Source organism: Vipera berus (assembly GCF_964194415.1).
Source record: "Vipera berus genome assembly, chromosome: 6".
In the NCBI taxonomy this organism is placed as follows: Eukaryota; Metazoa; Chordata; class Lepidosauria; order Squamata; family Viperidae; genus Vipera; species Vipera berus.
In genome coordinates this window covers 59,797,940-59,811,765 of record NC_138208.1, presented here as the reverse complement: position 1 = coordinate 59,811,765, position 13,826 = coordinate 59,797,940, and the positions used below count along the sequence as shown (strand labels likewise).

Below are 13,826 nucleotides of genomic sequence, written 5' to 3'. Positions count from 1 at the left end.
CCACTGTTTCTTTAGCTTTTTTGCAGAGGCAACACTTGCTGTCTATTGCTGTCCTCTCAATTCTGGCTTTATATGCATTTGATCTTAAGACTTGGTCTTGTTATTGCTATTATTATGGTCCATCATACAGTGAGCCATATGTTCAGGCTGCATTTGGAATTTTTGTCCACCTATGGAGGCCTTCCCAAGGATTCAGGATAGGCAGAATTGATGGTGTTAGAGGTATCATTGCAGGATGTAAGCTGTTCCAAGTAAAGCTGCCTTTTGCAATTGACTGATAGTTAATTTGTCAATACCGATTGTGTTCAAGTGGGTGCTCCAGTTGTTTTGAGATTGTACCCAAGGTGACTATTACTATTGATACTACCTCCTCCTCCTCCTCCTCCCAACCTTGTGATATTACAGTAAAGGAGTTTCACAACAGCAAAGTGATCTTATTTAATTCAGTATTGATTTCCAATGTGTTCTGTAAGGAATATGATTGCCTGTTCTATAAGTGCTTTAGTACTTTAATTAAGTAATTATTAATTAGCTGTGAACTAATTATCAACAAATTACTTATTTTATTTATTAATCACATTTTTATAGCTGCCCATCTCCTTCAAGGTGATTCAGGGTGGTGCACAACAATAGAGAAAAGCTGTGGATATCATACCATAATTAATTTTTTTAAAGCACCCTTTGAAATCAATAAGCCTTACCCCCTCCCCTTTCCCCCACCCCCACAGGCCTGTGGTAAAATCTTTGAAGGAGACTGGATGTGTAGAGCCAGAATTGTTTGAAGAAGTCACCATCTACTTCAGTGACATCGTGGGTTTCACAACCATATGTAAATACAGCACACCTATGGAAGTGGTAGACATGCTGAATGACATCTACAAGAACTTTGACCACATTCTTGATCATCATGATGTTTACAAGGTGATCTGATTTGAGAAAAGAATATAAAAGATTACCTTGAGCTGAAACAAAGGTAGTGGGGGCAGCAATGCACTAAAATAAGGCAATGATGAGGCCTTCTCAATTAAAATGTTTTTCTGAAATAATAAAAATAATAAACTTTTCTTAAGATTTAAAAATCCTTATGTTCCTCATTTCAGACAAAGAAAATACTTTCATGAAATCTCACTGTAACAAGTTTCTTCAAGCTGGAGTTCTCTAAAAGCGTTAGATTCCTGCTCCCAGTTGCTATAGTTGATATATATGCTGGTTGAGCACAATCGGAATTTCAGTGGTCTGAATTATTGAGTGCACTTATCTTGAGGGGACACCAAGATGGGAAGGCTCTGTTATACTGAGTGGACCTAGAGTTCTAATCAGAGACTTATTTTGTTAATTGAAGGTTGTTTAGTATACTTTTTCCCTAAGCAAATGTATGACTTTTTGTCATGTTTCAACAGGTGGAGACCATTGGAGATGCGTATATGGTAGTAAGTGGTTTACCAAACAGAAATGGCAACTGTCACGCAGTGGATATTTCCATGATGGCCCTGGATATACTCAGTTTCATGGGGTCATTTGAGTTACAACATCTTCCTGGCCTTCCTGTATGGATTCGAATAGGAATTCATTCTGGTATAGAAGATTCTATCAAACATTTGATCAAAACAAACAAATCAACCAATGATTTTTAATATCATGTTTAAATTTTCCTAAAGCAATAATAGAAATGGTATATATTTCTTAGGATTTCAAATATTACCTTTAAGAAAATTATCAGTGGTGACCAATTGTTTGAAAAAAGAATATAGTGAATACTATAAAGATAATATCAAGCATAAATAGTTTTCTAATATTATTGATCAATACCTTGTAATTTGAATTTTGTATACACTTGTATAGAAAAATCAGAATTTCTGTAGTGTTTATGAAAATTGCCCTTTTCAAGAAGCCTGAAGAGAGCATTATTAATGAGTTATTTTTAATGTAGTTATTACTTGGTAGTAGTTATTACTTTAATGTAGTTATTACTTTTTGAAACTAATTCCTCTCTGATTCCACTATTTTTCATCTGCATCCTCATGCATAATTGTCACTTTAAAATTGTATATCCTGTATTTGAAGAACTGGATCTTAGTCTACAAAACCTTTTCTTCTTTTTTGTATCAATAAACTAATAGAAATTTCTTTTAGAAGACATGCATATTTGGTACAACTGGGGGACATTGTACAAATGAAATCTAAATAAGAGCTGAAACTAAGCATCAGGCCTAGTTCAATAGCAGTTCAATCGGCATTTGCAATTTGCCTGGTACAAGGAAAGCTTCTCATGAGTTTTTCTTTTAAATCAACTTTTTCTTTCTAAATCGTTAGAGGTTAGTATCTGGGAGCATCTTGTGGTATGGGACAAGATATCAGGAAAATCTATTGAGCATACACTTGGCATTTAGCCACCACAGACCCTCCTGTCTAAATTCCTTGCTCTTTAAGAAGAAAATATGGGGTGCAAGAGAGTAGCATCTAAAACAAGTTTTATTCATATCTTGACTTTCTCATCAAGAACAATAAAGGTTGAATAGAACTGTCAAGAACATCTGGTTTAGATTAATTTCCATATCTACCGCCCTCATATCTACCGCAATCATCAGCTAATATCAACTCTGATTGTAATTGTGGATTTATATACAAACAATTCCATTGAAATACACTCTAAAGGTAAAGGTAAAGGTTCCCCCGCACATGTGTGCTAGTCGTTTCCAACTCTAGGGGCCGGTGCTTATCTCCATTTCAAAGCCGAAGAGCCAGCGCTTGTCCGAGGACGTCTCCGTGGTCATGTGGCCGGTATGACTAGATGCCAAAGGCGCACGGAACGCTGTTACCTTCCCACCGTAGTGGTCCCTATTTTTCTACTTTTTTCTAGAAATTCTTTTGCTTTTGCACTGAATTCAGTCTTAGCTTCGTAAGGATCCACTTGGTCCAATCAAAAGAGTATCTTTTTGTGTTTGAACTTTTCAGGAAAAAAACCTCTTTTTTGTTTCTCATTATCTTATCACAATTTCTTTAAGTACAATTGCATCTACGTTATTAATCTTCAGTCTGGTCCTGGAATGCTGCCCCAAAACCTGGTCTGTAGTCTTCTTCCTGAAAAAGTACACAAGAATATCCCTTAATACATTTCTTAATTTTACAAATTATGTAGTAATCCTATATACTTTGCTCTGTCTGTGTACCATCTTCACCTCATTCCAAAAAAATTGTTAAAGATTAAATAACCTTTTTTTTAGTGTCTTCACCAGGATTTTCTGGAACTCATCTGACTCAGTTTTACTTTTGGATTACAAATTTAAAAAATGGTGATCACCACAAAAACAGCAGAGTGTCATGAGGGGAAGAGAGGACTGTTAAAATAAGCAATTAAGAAACTATTATTTAAAAAAGAAGACAAAAAACCAAATTGAAGAAATTGAGGATAACCCACAGCAGAACTAAAACAAATTACTGATAAAGTAAAATGAAATAATAGAGAGATGGAAAAGGACTTACCGTAGACAATTTGTCATAACTGGAATTGAGAGGAGAAGAATTCTGCCTGAAATTCAGAAATAAGATGATTTTAGATTTGGAACAGCATTTTGCTTTTTTGTCCTCCCATTATTATTTGAAAAGTCCTGTTACTCAACATATTAATAATAAGGTGGATAGTCTTTTGACATGGGAGGATCAGTTGTAATTTGTGTAATAAATCTTCCTTGCAGACTGTGTCATAGACTGTGGACTGTGAAGTAGTACTTGAATTAAGTGCATTAAAGGCTGCAAGTAAATTACAGAACAATATTTTTTTACTATTTCAATAGAAACATATCAAACACATATTGATATTTAGCTATTCCCATTTGAGAGAAGCAACTATGCAAAGTGCAGATGAGGATTAAGAATTAATAATGGAAAGAAATTTAAAACAGGAAATATGAGAAAAGAAAAGGAAACTAAATATAATTCATATCAACACTTAGCAGCATTTACTGTATCTTTCCATGTGCTTCAGTTTTGCAAACCATCCTTTTTTCACCATATCCATTCACCAATTCATGTGTTGTCTTTTGTTCTGCATACTTCTGACCTCTCTGTTTTTCAGAATTTAATCAGTTCCATCCAGCAGTAAATTCTACATCTTCTCCTTATTCTCAGCTCATCCATTCTTCCTTCAGATATTTGTTTTACAATGTTTGACCAAATCTATCTTGGATTTCAGTGCAATATTTTTCAGACCGATATAGCAATAGCTCTTAGACTTATAGACCGCTTCACAGTGCTTTACAGCTCTCTCTAAGCCAGGGGTGTCAAATTCAATTTCATTGAGGGCCGCATCAGCATTGCGGTTGCCCTCAGGGGGTCGGGTGGGTATGGCCAGGGTGGGCGTGGCCTACTGGGTGGGCGTGACCAGAGTGCGTATGTCCTACTGGGTGGGCGTAGCCAGCTCTACATCATTCGCATCAAGGGTGCCTATGGGGGCCTGGGCAGGAGTGGGACAGATCTGAGGGTCTCTGGCAGAAGGAGGGTCTCTGGGCCAGGGCCAAGGCAGTGGGGGCCGTTCCCTCACTGTTTCCAGGATGGCTTCGCGGGCCACATGAAACCACTTCGCGGGCCAGATCTGGCCCCCGGGCCTTGTGTTTGACATGTCTGCTCTAAGCGGTTTACACAGTCAGCATATTGCCCCCAACAATCTAGGTCCTCATTGTATTATACAATCTCTAACAATGACTACAAATCACATATTCTCAATTAACAGCCTGATATCATCCATGAACAAAGCCACATCCACATTTGTGTACACAACACAAATAAATTTTCACATTCAAACAATTCCTAATGATCTACTAAAAAAATTAACAATGAAAATAAGGCATTTGTCAAATTTTGCTCAGTGCCAGGATATTTTAATCAGCATTCTGCTATCTTCCCAAGCACATTTATCAAACCAGTCCACTTGATATTTTCATTCACTCTTGTTGCCTTTTCCTTTACTGTATATGAGGGAACAGTTACAACATTCTTCCAGTTATCAGGCAGTGATGCAATTATCACACCTTAAAAATATTGCATAGTCACTCCATCAGCAACTTATATCCATCTTTTAACATTTCTCCACTTGCACCATCTAAATACGCAGGAAGAGAAAGTATTCTTTACCAGGGCTCCCAGTTCATAATCATAACTGATCAAATCAACCCTAGTACATTCATTCCTTTGCCGTATCTTTTCATGAAAAGATGTTATGAAAAGTAACAATTTATGGTATCTTAAGTAATAATAACTTGATTGTGGCATAATAAATAATATAGCTCACTCTATTCATATGATTGCTAATTGATTATTGCATAACTTTTTATATTCTACCTCATGAGATACAATATTAACTATGGGTGTAAGGGTTAGGGTTAGCACACAGTCATGAGTTACAAATATTGATACACATGATTGAGAGATTGTAAACAGTGAGATTAATTAGACAATATGAACAACTTTTCAGACAATTTCTGTTTTGTGTTCAGGTCCTTGCGCAGCTGGTGTGGTTGGGATTAAAATGCCTCGTTACTGCTTGTTTGGAGATACGGTGAACACAGCTTCAAGAATGGAGTCTACAGGTTTACGTAAGAAGAGAGTTTCTAAATATGCAATATATTATACAGTTAAATTCAGAATTCCATATTTAAAAAGAAACATTTTATCAAGATATAATAATGACTTGCTAGAATCTGGGGCCAATCATTATCTCATAGATAAGCACGTAATTTTTGTGAAGCTAAATTACAATGCACTGCAACCTCCTTGAAGGAAATGTACAATATAAATGTAGTAAATAAATAATTTGACCATCTATGGTGTTTTTCTCAGAAGACCTCCATATTTAATCCTTTCCTCCAATTTTTGTGCAATTGCTGATCATCCTCTCATAATACAGTTAGCTTTCCTTCTAGCTATTGATGTTCATATTAAAGTCATAAGAAGAAGAATTATCTGTTATCAATTCACTGGATCTTATATCTAGACTGATGCTGGAATCCTTCAATCTCCAGATGTGGTGTTGGATGGGGCTTAAGATTTGTGGCAACCATGTGCTTGACTCTTCCACTTAGGATTATAGGACTAATACAGCACTGGTTACTGTGGTGATCTCTGTCAGCAGATCTTGGATGTAGGAAGTATGCCCTTCCTGATCCCAGTACTGTAGATATCTTGGTAGTGTTTAATATATTCAATCATGGTATCCTTGTGGACTACTTGTGATGGCTGAGGACTGAGAGCTCTGTGCTTTTAGTTGATAATCGATCAAAATCTATTCTGGCTTTGATTTTGGTTCTAGATGGTTCTGCTGACCCTGAAGGAGACATTTAACAATGTGGGGGGACATTCTGGACTTATAGTTCCTATTTGAAGAGCATGGGGAGCCTTTGCCCAGCTCCTTGCATTTGGTGGGCTTCCTGAATCAGAGATCCCTGATTGTGACACATAACTTTATCAACCATGATAAGATCATTGCAACATACTCTACATCAGGTGCCCTTTGAAGATATGTCTTCAAGATAATTCAGAAGCTACACCAATTTGTTGATTCCAAAAGCAATGGCCTGGAAGTTAACTATTTATGTTTTAGTTTCAAACTAATTGTTCTCTGGGTCCAGTTCAAAATGCTAGTATTAACAAATGAAGCTTTCCACAGCTTAGCTCCATGTAATCCCAGAATAGTTTCTTCTGGTTATATTTGACTTGTTCTTATGGTCTTCCTGAGATGGGATGCTGGGGGTCACTATCTCATATGAAGTGATATTTCTAGGAATGGGGACCTAGAAGAGTATCTTCTCAGTGGCTGCCCCCATTGTAGAACAATATGCCTCCCAAGGGATGTGGACCCTGCAGTATATTAACTTTTCGAAACTGAAAAATGTCAATAAGTACCATGATGGCCTGCCTATTTAACAGGATGTATTTTTATAGAATCATAGGGCTGGAAGGGACTTTGGAGGTCTTCTAGTCCAACCCACATCCATATATGAATCCCTATATCATTCTGAAGAAATGGTTGTCCAATCTTTTTTTGAAAACCTCTAGTGATGGAGCACCCACCACTCCAGGAGGCAAACTCTTTCATTGATTAATTGTTCTGTCAGGAAATTCCTCCTCATTTCCAGGTCGAATCTGCCTTTGACGAGCTTCTGCCCATTGCTTCTTGTCATTCCCTTAGGTGCTTTGGAGAATAAACTGATGCTTTCTTCCCTGTGATATCCCTTCAAGTATTGGAAGACTGCTATCATGTCTCCCTCACGCCTTCTTTTCATTAAGCTAACATACCTCGTTCCCTTAGTTATTCATTGTTTGGTTTAGCCTCAAGACCCCTTATCTCTGTTGCTCTTGTTGTTCTTCTCTGCACTCCTGCTAGGGCCTCAGCTTTTTTAAAAATGTGACCAACACTGGATGTTTATTCCAAGTGTGGTCTCACCAGCGTTGTGTAAAGCAGTACTATCACTTTTCATTGCCTTGATGCTGTCCCTGTGTTGATGCAACCTAGGACTGCATTGGCTTTTTGGGTAGTTGCAGCACACTGCTGACTCATACTTAGTGGCAATCCACCAGGACACCTAAATCCCTCTCACAATTACTAGTGTTGAGCCAGGTACCTCCTATTCTATATCTAGCATTTGGTTTTTCCTTCTAAGTGCAGGACCTTACTTTTCTCACCAGTGATCTACATTTTGTTGGATAGGGCTCAATGCTCAAATCTATCTTTCAAAGTATTGGCAATGCCTCGCACAGCTTGATATCATCTGATTTGATGAGCTCCCATTCCATCCCCTCATCCAGATAATTTATGAAGATGTTGAAGACCACCAGACCGAAAACAGAAACTTGAGGTATCCCGCTGCATGCTTCACATAGGTATAGCTCCATTGACTACACGCTGAGTGCATTTGGTCAGCCAACTGCAAATCCATCTGGTGGTGGTACTATTTCCTCCCCATTGTTCTATATTACCAAGAAGTAGGCTGTGGTCTATTTTGTCAAATGTCTTACTGATGTTTAAGTATACTATATCCACAGCATTTCCCTGACCCACTAATTCACTCACTTTATTAAAGAAGGCAATAAAGGTTCTCTGACATGGTCTGTTTTTAACAAGTTCATGGCTTCCAGTAATCATCTTCTTCATTTCTAGATGCTCACAAATCCACTGCTTGATTATCGTTTCCAGGATTTTCCCAGGTATTGATGTCAAGCTAATTACTCTGTAGTTTTCTGGATCCATTTTTTGGGGGGGAGGGGAGTTGGCTTTTTTGAAGATTGGAACCACATCAGCTCTTTTTCATCTCTTCCTCTGGCAGTTCTCCTATGCTCCAGGATCTCTGAAAGATTTCATTCAGTGATTCCAAGATCACATCTGCCAGATCCTTTAGTATCCTGGGATTTAAGCCATCTGGTCCTTGAGATTTGAATTCATCCAAAGCAGATAGGTGTCTTATCAATTCCTTACCTAATTTTATCTGCATTCCTGTTCTGTCTTATACAGTGCTGCTTTTGATGTTTTTCCCCTCTTTCTTAAAGACAGATGCAGAGAATTAAGCAGTTCTGCTTTCTCTCTGCTGCCCATCACCTTCTTGCCATTTTCTCCCACGAGTGAACTGTCCATTTCCTTGATATATTGAAAGAAACTTTTTTTGTTGTTATTTTTGGCATTTGTTTTAAGTCTTAGTTCATTCCAAGCCCTAGCCTTCTTGACTCTGTCTTTGCGGTTTTGGACTATTTGCTGGTATTCTCCTCTTGTTATATGCCACTCTTTCCATTTTTTATACTTATCCTTTTTGTCCTTCACTTTGTCAGAAAGCTCTTTGTCCAACCATGCTTGTCTGCAGTCTCTTGTTTTTCTTTCTTTGTGATATTGTTTTTGTCTTTATTATCTTGTTTTTCAGAGTATCCCAAACATATTGTACTGTTTTTCCCTCTAGGATCTCCATCCATGGAATCCTTTCTATTCTCTCTCCTAGTTTGTTGAAGTCAGCTCTCTTAAAGTCTAAATCACCAGTCTGACTTTGGTCAATTACCTGGGCCTGCATTATGGTGAATTCTAGTATGTCATGGTCACTCTTCCCCAAAGTTCTTACAGCTTCCACTCCCTCAGCCATTTGGTCTCTGTTAATAAGAATTAAGTCCAGTACAGCTGACCCTCTAGTTCTTTCCTCCACTTTTTGGGAGATAAAGTTGTCAGCTAGCCATATCAGGAACCTCCCTCTCCTTGCAAAGTTTGTTCCCGAGTTGATGGAAAGGTAGTTCAAATATGGCTTTCATATTTCCTCAGCTTGGTAGGGTAGCCTGTAGTACACACCTGTAGCAATGTCATCCCCCCCCCCAATATTCATTATACTTTCAAGGTGGCTTTCATCCTTAATATTGTGTATTTCTGTAGAGATATAGTAGTTCTTTGTATACATTGCAACTCTTCCTCCTCTTTTGCTGAGTCTGTGTCTTTTGAACAATTTATATCCTTCTAGCAGTATGCTCCAATCATGGGTTCCATCCCATCCAGTTTCAGTAATATCTGTATAATCAGGGCTTTTTTCTCATAGAACGCTCAGAACGGAGTTCCGGCACCTTTTTTGGATAGAACCTGGTAGGGTAGGCAAGGCGGGTTGTATGACATGTGTGAGTTCCGGCACCTTTTTCTTTTACAAAAAAAGCACTGTGTATAATTGTATCTACCCTCGTGCACAGGATTAAGATATGGTTTATTTTGTTGCAGGGTGTTTTTCAGATAACTGAATTTTATTGTTTTCACCCATGAAGAAGCAAGAATTAATAAATTATCAACTATATAAATTTGGCACAATACCAAACTAAAGGCAATAAAAAACTATCTTACAAATGTTGTGTATTTTTTATATGCTTACTTTTAGCTCTACGGATTCATGTAAGTGGTTCCACTATTGATATTCTGAAGAGGACAGACTGTCAGTTCCAGTATGAAGAACGAGGAGAAACATATTTGAAGGTAATCTATACCCACATATTCCTAATTTTAAAAATCTATTTACAGCGAACATTTATTTAAGAGCTATATAGGTTTTAAAATATTACTTACAGTTCAGTTATGTCAAGACTACTTAAAGGTAGGCTTTACTCAACATCCACTCATTCAGTCTCCATTTGAAATTACAACAGTGTGTACTGAGAGGTACTTGTCATCTGACAGACAAAATCGCTCAGATCCGGGCCGGCTTAGAGTCTGACTGGGCGGAATCTAACGTGGAGGAATCAGATGGTCTTGAGCATGTTATCTGGACTGAGTTTGATCCTGTTTCCCCTGATGATGTGGACAGGATGATACCCAACTTTTTTTCTCCACTCTGATCCAACCTAGTGATGCCCTCGCCATGATGTCCCATTGCCTGGAGGCGGTCCAGGTCTGGATGGGGAGAAACAGGCTTCGTCTCAATCCTGCCAAGACTGAGTGGCTATGCATACCGGCATCTCTGGTTAACCAGACTATTCCATCTTTAACGATGGGGGGTGAGGTGTTACCCCCCATTGATAGGGCTTGCAACTTGGGCGTCCTCCTGGATTCATGGCTCAATTTTGAAGATCATATAGGATCCGTGACCAGAGGGGCTTTTGCCCAGGTTCGCCTGGTGCGCCAGTTGCGACCCTATCTGGACCGAGATGCCCTACGCACAGTCACCCATGCGCTTGTGACCTCCCAGTTAGACTACTGCAACGCTCTCCATATGGGGCTGCCCTCGAGGACCACTCGGAGGCTTCAGCTGGTGCAGAATGCTGCTGCGCGAGTTGTGATGGGGGTTTCCCGATACTCCCATGTAACACCTCTACTCCGCGAGCTACATTGGCTTCCGGTTGCCCTCCGGGTGAGATTCAAGGTGCTGGTGATGACCTATAAAGCCCTAAATGGCTTGGGTCCGGGATATTTGAGCGAACACCTGCTGCCAGCATTAAGTTCCCTTCGTCCTGTGTGCTCCCACATGGAGGGCCTTCTCAGGGTGCCGCCGGTAAAAGACTGCCGCTGGATAACACCCAGGGGGAGGGCCTTCTCAGTGGGTGCGCCTGCCCTTTGGAACCAGCTGCCCGTGGAGCTTAGGACTGCCCCCAACCTTTGCTCATTTCGCCGGGACCTGAAGACCTGGCTCTTTGAGCTTTCCGGCCCAGGCTGAGAGTTTTTAATTGGGGTTTTATATTTTTCAGGGATCAAATTTAATTATTTTTAACTGTTTTTAACTCTTGTATTGTATTGACGTTTTTAAATACTTTGTAAACCGCCCTGAGTCCTACGGGAAAAGGGTGGTATATAAATTCAATAAACTTAAACTTAAACTTATGACAGATCCTCATAGCTGTAACCATTGCAGAGTCTCTGTGGTTTGGGTTGTCAATGATCAGATCACAAGTACAACACTGCAGCATTCCGTGATCACATGATCACTTTTGTGGCCTTCACTGCCATCTTCTGACAAGGAAAATCAATGGGGAGGCCGGCTGGAGGTCACAAATGGTGATCATGTGACTGTGGGATGCTGCAATCACATGGGATGCTGCAATCACATGGGATTCACCTAACTATGGCAACTGATACTCCTGGAACATTCATTGTAAGTTGGCAAGTTGCCTTATGTACACTATACCTTACAACTGCAATAACTCAGTTTGGTGCCTTACAATCATGTCCTTTGGTGACATAGTTGCTGGTTCCAATTACCCAGTTATTTTGAATACTGCATTCAGTTTTGGTTGTCATGATGTAAAAAAGATGTTGAGACTCTAGAAAGAGTGCAGACAAGAAAAACAAGGATGTTTTGGGGACTGGAAGCTAAAACATATAAGGAATGGTTGCTGGAATTGGGTAAGTCCTAGTCCAGGGGTCAGCAACCTGAAACAGTGAAAGAGCCACTCGAACCGGTTCCCTCACAAAAGGAAAAACTGGGAGCTGCAAAAAATGTGTGCACATGCGCGTACATGCGCACATGCGCAGAACAGGGTTTGAGTGAAGAGTGGAGCCAAGGCAAGATATGCACCTACCCTGCATATTTGAATTGATTGGTTGAACTTTTTTAGTCCCACTTTTTTTTTTTGGACTGCACATGGCAGACGACTGGGAGCCGCCGGAGACGGCTGAAAGAGCCGCATGCGGCTCTGGTGCCGCGGGTTGCAGACCTGTGGTCTAGTCTAATGAAGAGAAGGACGAGGGGTGACATGATAGCAGTGTTCCAATATCTCAGGGCTTGTCACAAAGAAGAGGGAGTCAAACCATTCTCCAAAGCACCTGAAGGCAGGACAAGAAGCAAAATATGGAAACTAATCAAAGAGAGAAGCAACCTAGAATTGTTAGAAACAACCTCATCCTGTCAGAACTAATCCTTCCATCACCCCACCACCACCACCAACCTGGCAGAATCAATGAAGCTTCTTGCATGAGAAATGAAACATCTTTTTCTTCCTCAGGGAAAAAATAGTCCCATTGCCTTTATGGTGAAGAGTTTTGGAATTGCTTAGTTTATAAAATAACATGTTGTCTAAGGCCTTTTCTTTCTTCTTCTTCTTTTAATTGTCATGATAGCAAATCCTGGGGTTGAGTTAATCACAGCATAATGTGTTATTTTATGTATTTGTACTTTCAATGGGCTTAGTTTGCTTTTTTAAAAATAAAAAAGCTAGTGCAATATATAGTAATAACAATAATTATAATAATTAATTATAATCCTATCATTTCATATATTAGGGCAAAGGAACTGAGATTACTTATTGGCTGACAGGTGTGAAGGATCAGCAATATAATCTTCCATCGCCTCCTTCTGCGTAAGAGATTTTTTGTTTTTAAAAACAGAATACTCATACCAGTAGTCAAATCAGGGTAGCCTTTTGCATTGTTGACTAATAGTTCTTGTTTTCCTTTTGATAGGGAGAGAATCTTTTGGAGTATATGTTCTTTCTGTTTGTTGTTTTCTGAGGGTGGGGTGCTTTTGGAGGACAGGTTCATGCATTTCCAAACTAACTTTGATGGCGTGCCTTGGCCTCTCCTGCAAGATATAGACACACATAAAAAGGTACATTCTCACTCCAGGTGAGCTTGATGTGTATGAGTACACATTCACGTTGTATTCAGGAGAGTGCCTTGCCACTGTTTTCTGTTATTGTTTGGTTTTATTTCCCAATTTCTTCACCATTTCTATACTGTAGTCCTGGGATATTCTAGTGGTTTGTCATCCAGGTGCCATCCAGGCCTCAGCCTGCTAAGATTAAGATCAACTAGGTGTTGCCACTGCAGAATGACCTCCCTCTATTATCTAGCTTTTAAACAGCATTTATAGGAATAGAATTATTGATGGATAGAAATGGATAATTACATGTATTTACTGCTATTTCCAGGGAGAATCAGCAGCGTTTGCAGGCTGACTTTGCTGAGATGATAAAGGACTCATTGCAAAGAAGACCAACAGAAGATTGCCAGAAGCAAGAGATTTCGTGCATGACTAATTACTGCAAAGGCAGCCTGGAATATCTGCAGCTGGCTACTACAGAACACTCTGCCACTTATCTGTAAAACTTGATAGGAACAAGTTAGAAATAAAATGATTTTAGATTCCTACCATCGCCACCCATTTACAAGATTGAGGAGAGCAAAATTAGTTAAAAACAGAATGTTGCTCATTCCTTTAAGTATCGTTAGGAGGCTGATGGCACCTTTTCAAACTAGCAAGCTTTATTAAAAGACATACAAGTTTTCATCACTACAGCTTATTTTAATAGAATGTGTTAGTTTGCAACAATGTTTGGCTACCATAGACTAACATGGTTCTCTATAATATCTTCTGTACTTGTATATCATTATA

The 13,826-nt window shown here is 39.3% G+C and overlaps 1 protein-coding gene across 1 annotated transcript in view; it reads left to right on the top strand.

Annotated features, from left to right (window-relative positions):
* Positions 1 to 13,587, top strand: part of GUCY2C (guanylate cyclase 2C) — a gene marked incomplete at its 5' end in the record, with an annotated part of 75,265 nt that extends 61,678 nt beyond the window's left edge. The window contains 6 exons of the mRNA XM_081330636.1: positions 729 to 921; positions 1,401 to 1,575; positions 5,493 to 5,591; positions 9,885 to 9,979; positions 12,716 to 12,792; positions 13,363 to 13,587. Coding sequence (XP_081186762.1) covers positions 729 to 921; positions 1,401 to 1,575; positions 5,493 to 5,591; positions 9,885 to 9,979; positions 12,716 to 12,792; positions 13,363 to 13,537 — 814 coding nt within the window. The 3' untranslated portion in view covers positions 13,538 to 13,587. The remainder of the gene's footprint in view (positions 1 to 728; positions 922 to 1,400; positions 1,576 to 5,492; positions 5,592 to 9,884; positions 9,980 to 12,715; positions 12,793 to 13,362) is intronic.
* Between the last annotated feature and the right edge of the window lie 239 nt (positions 13,588 to 13,826).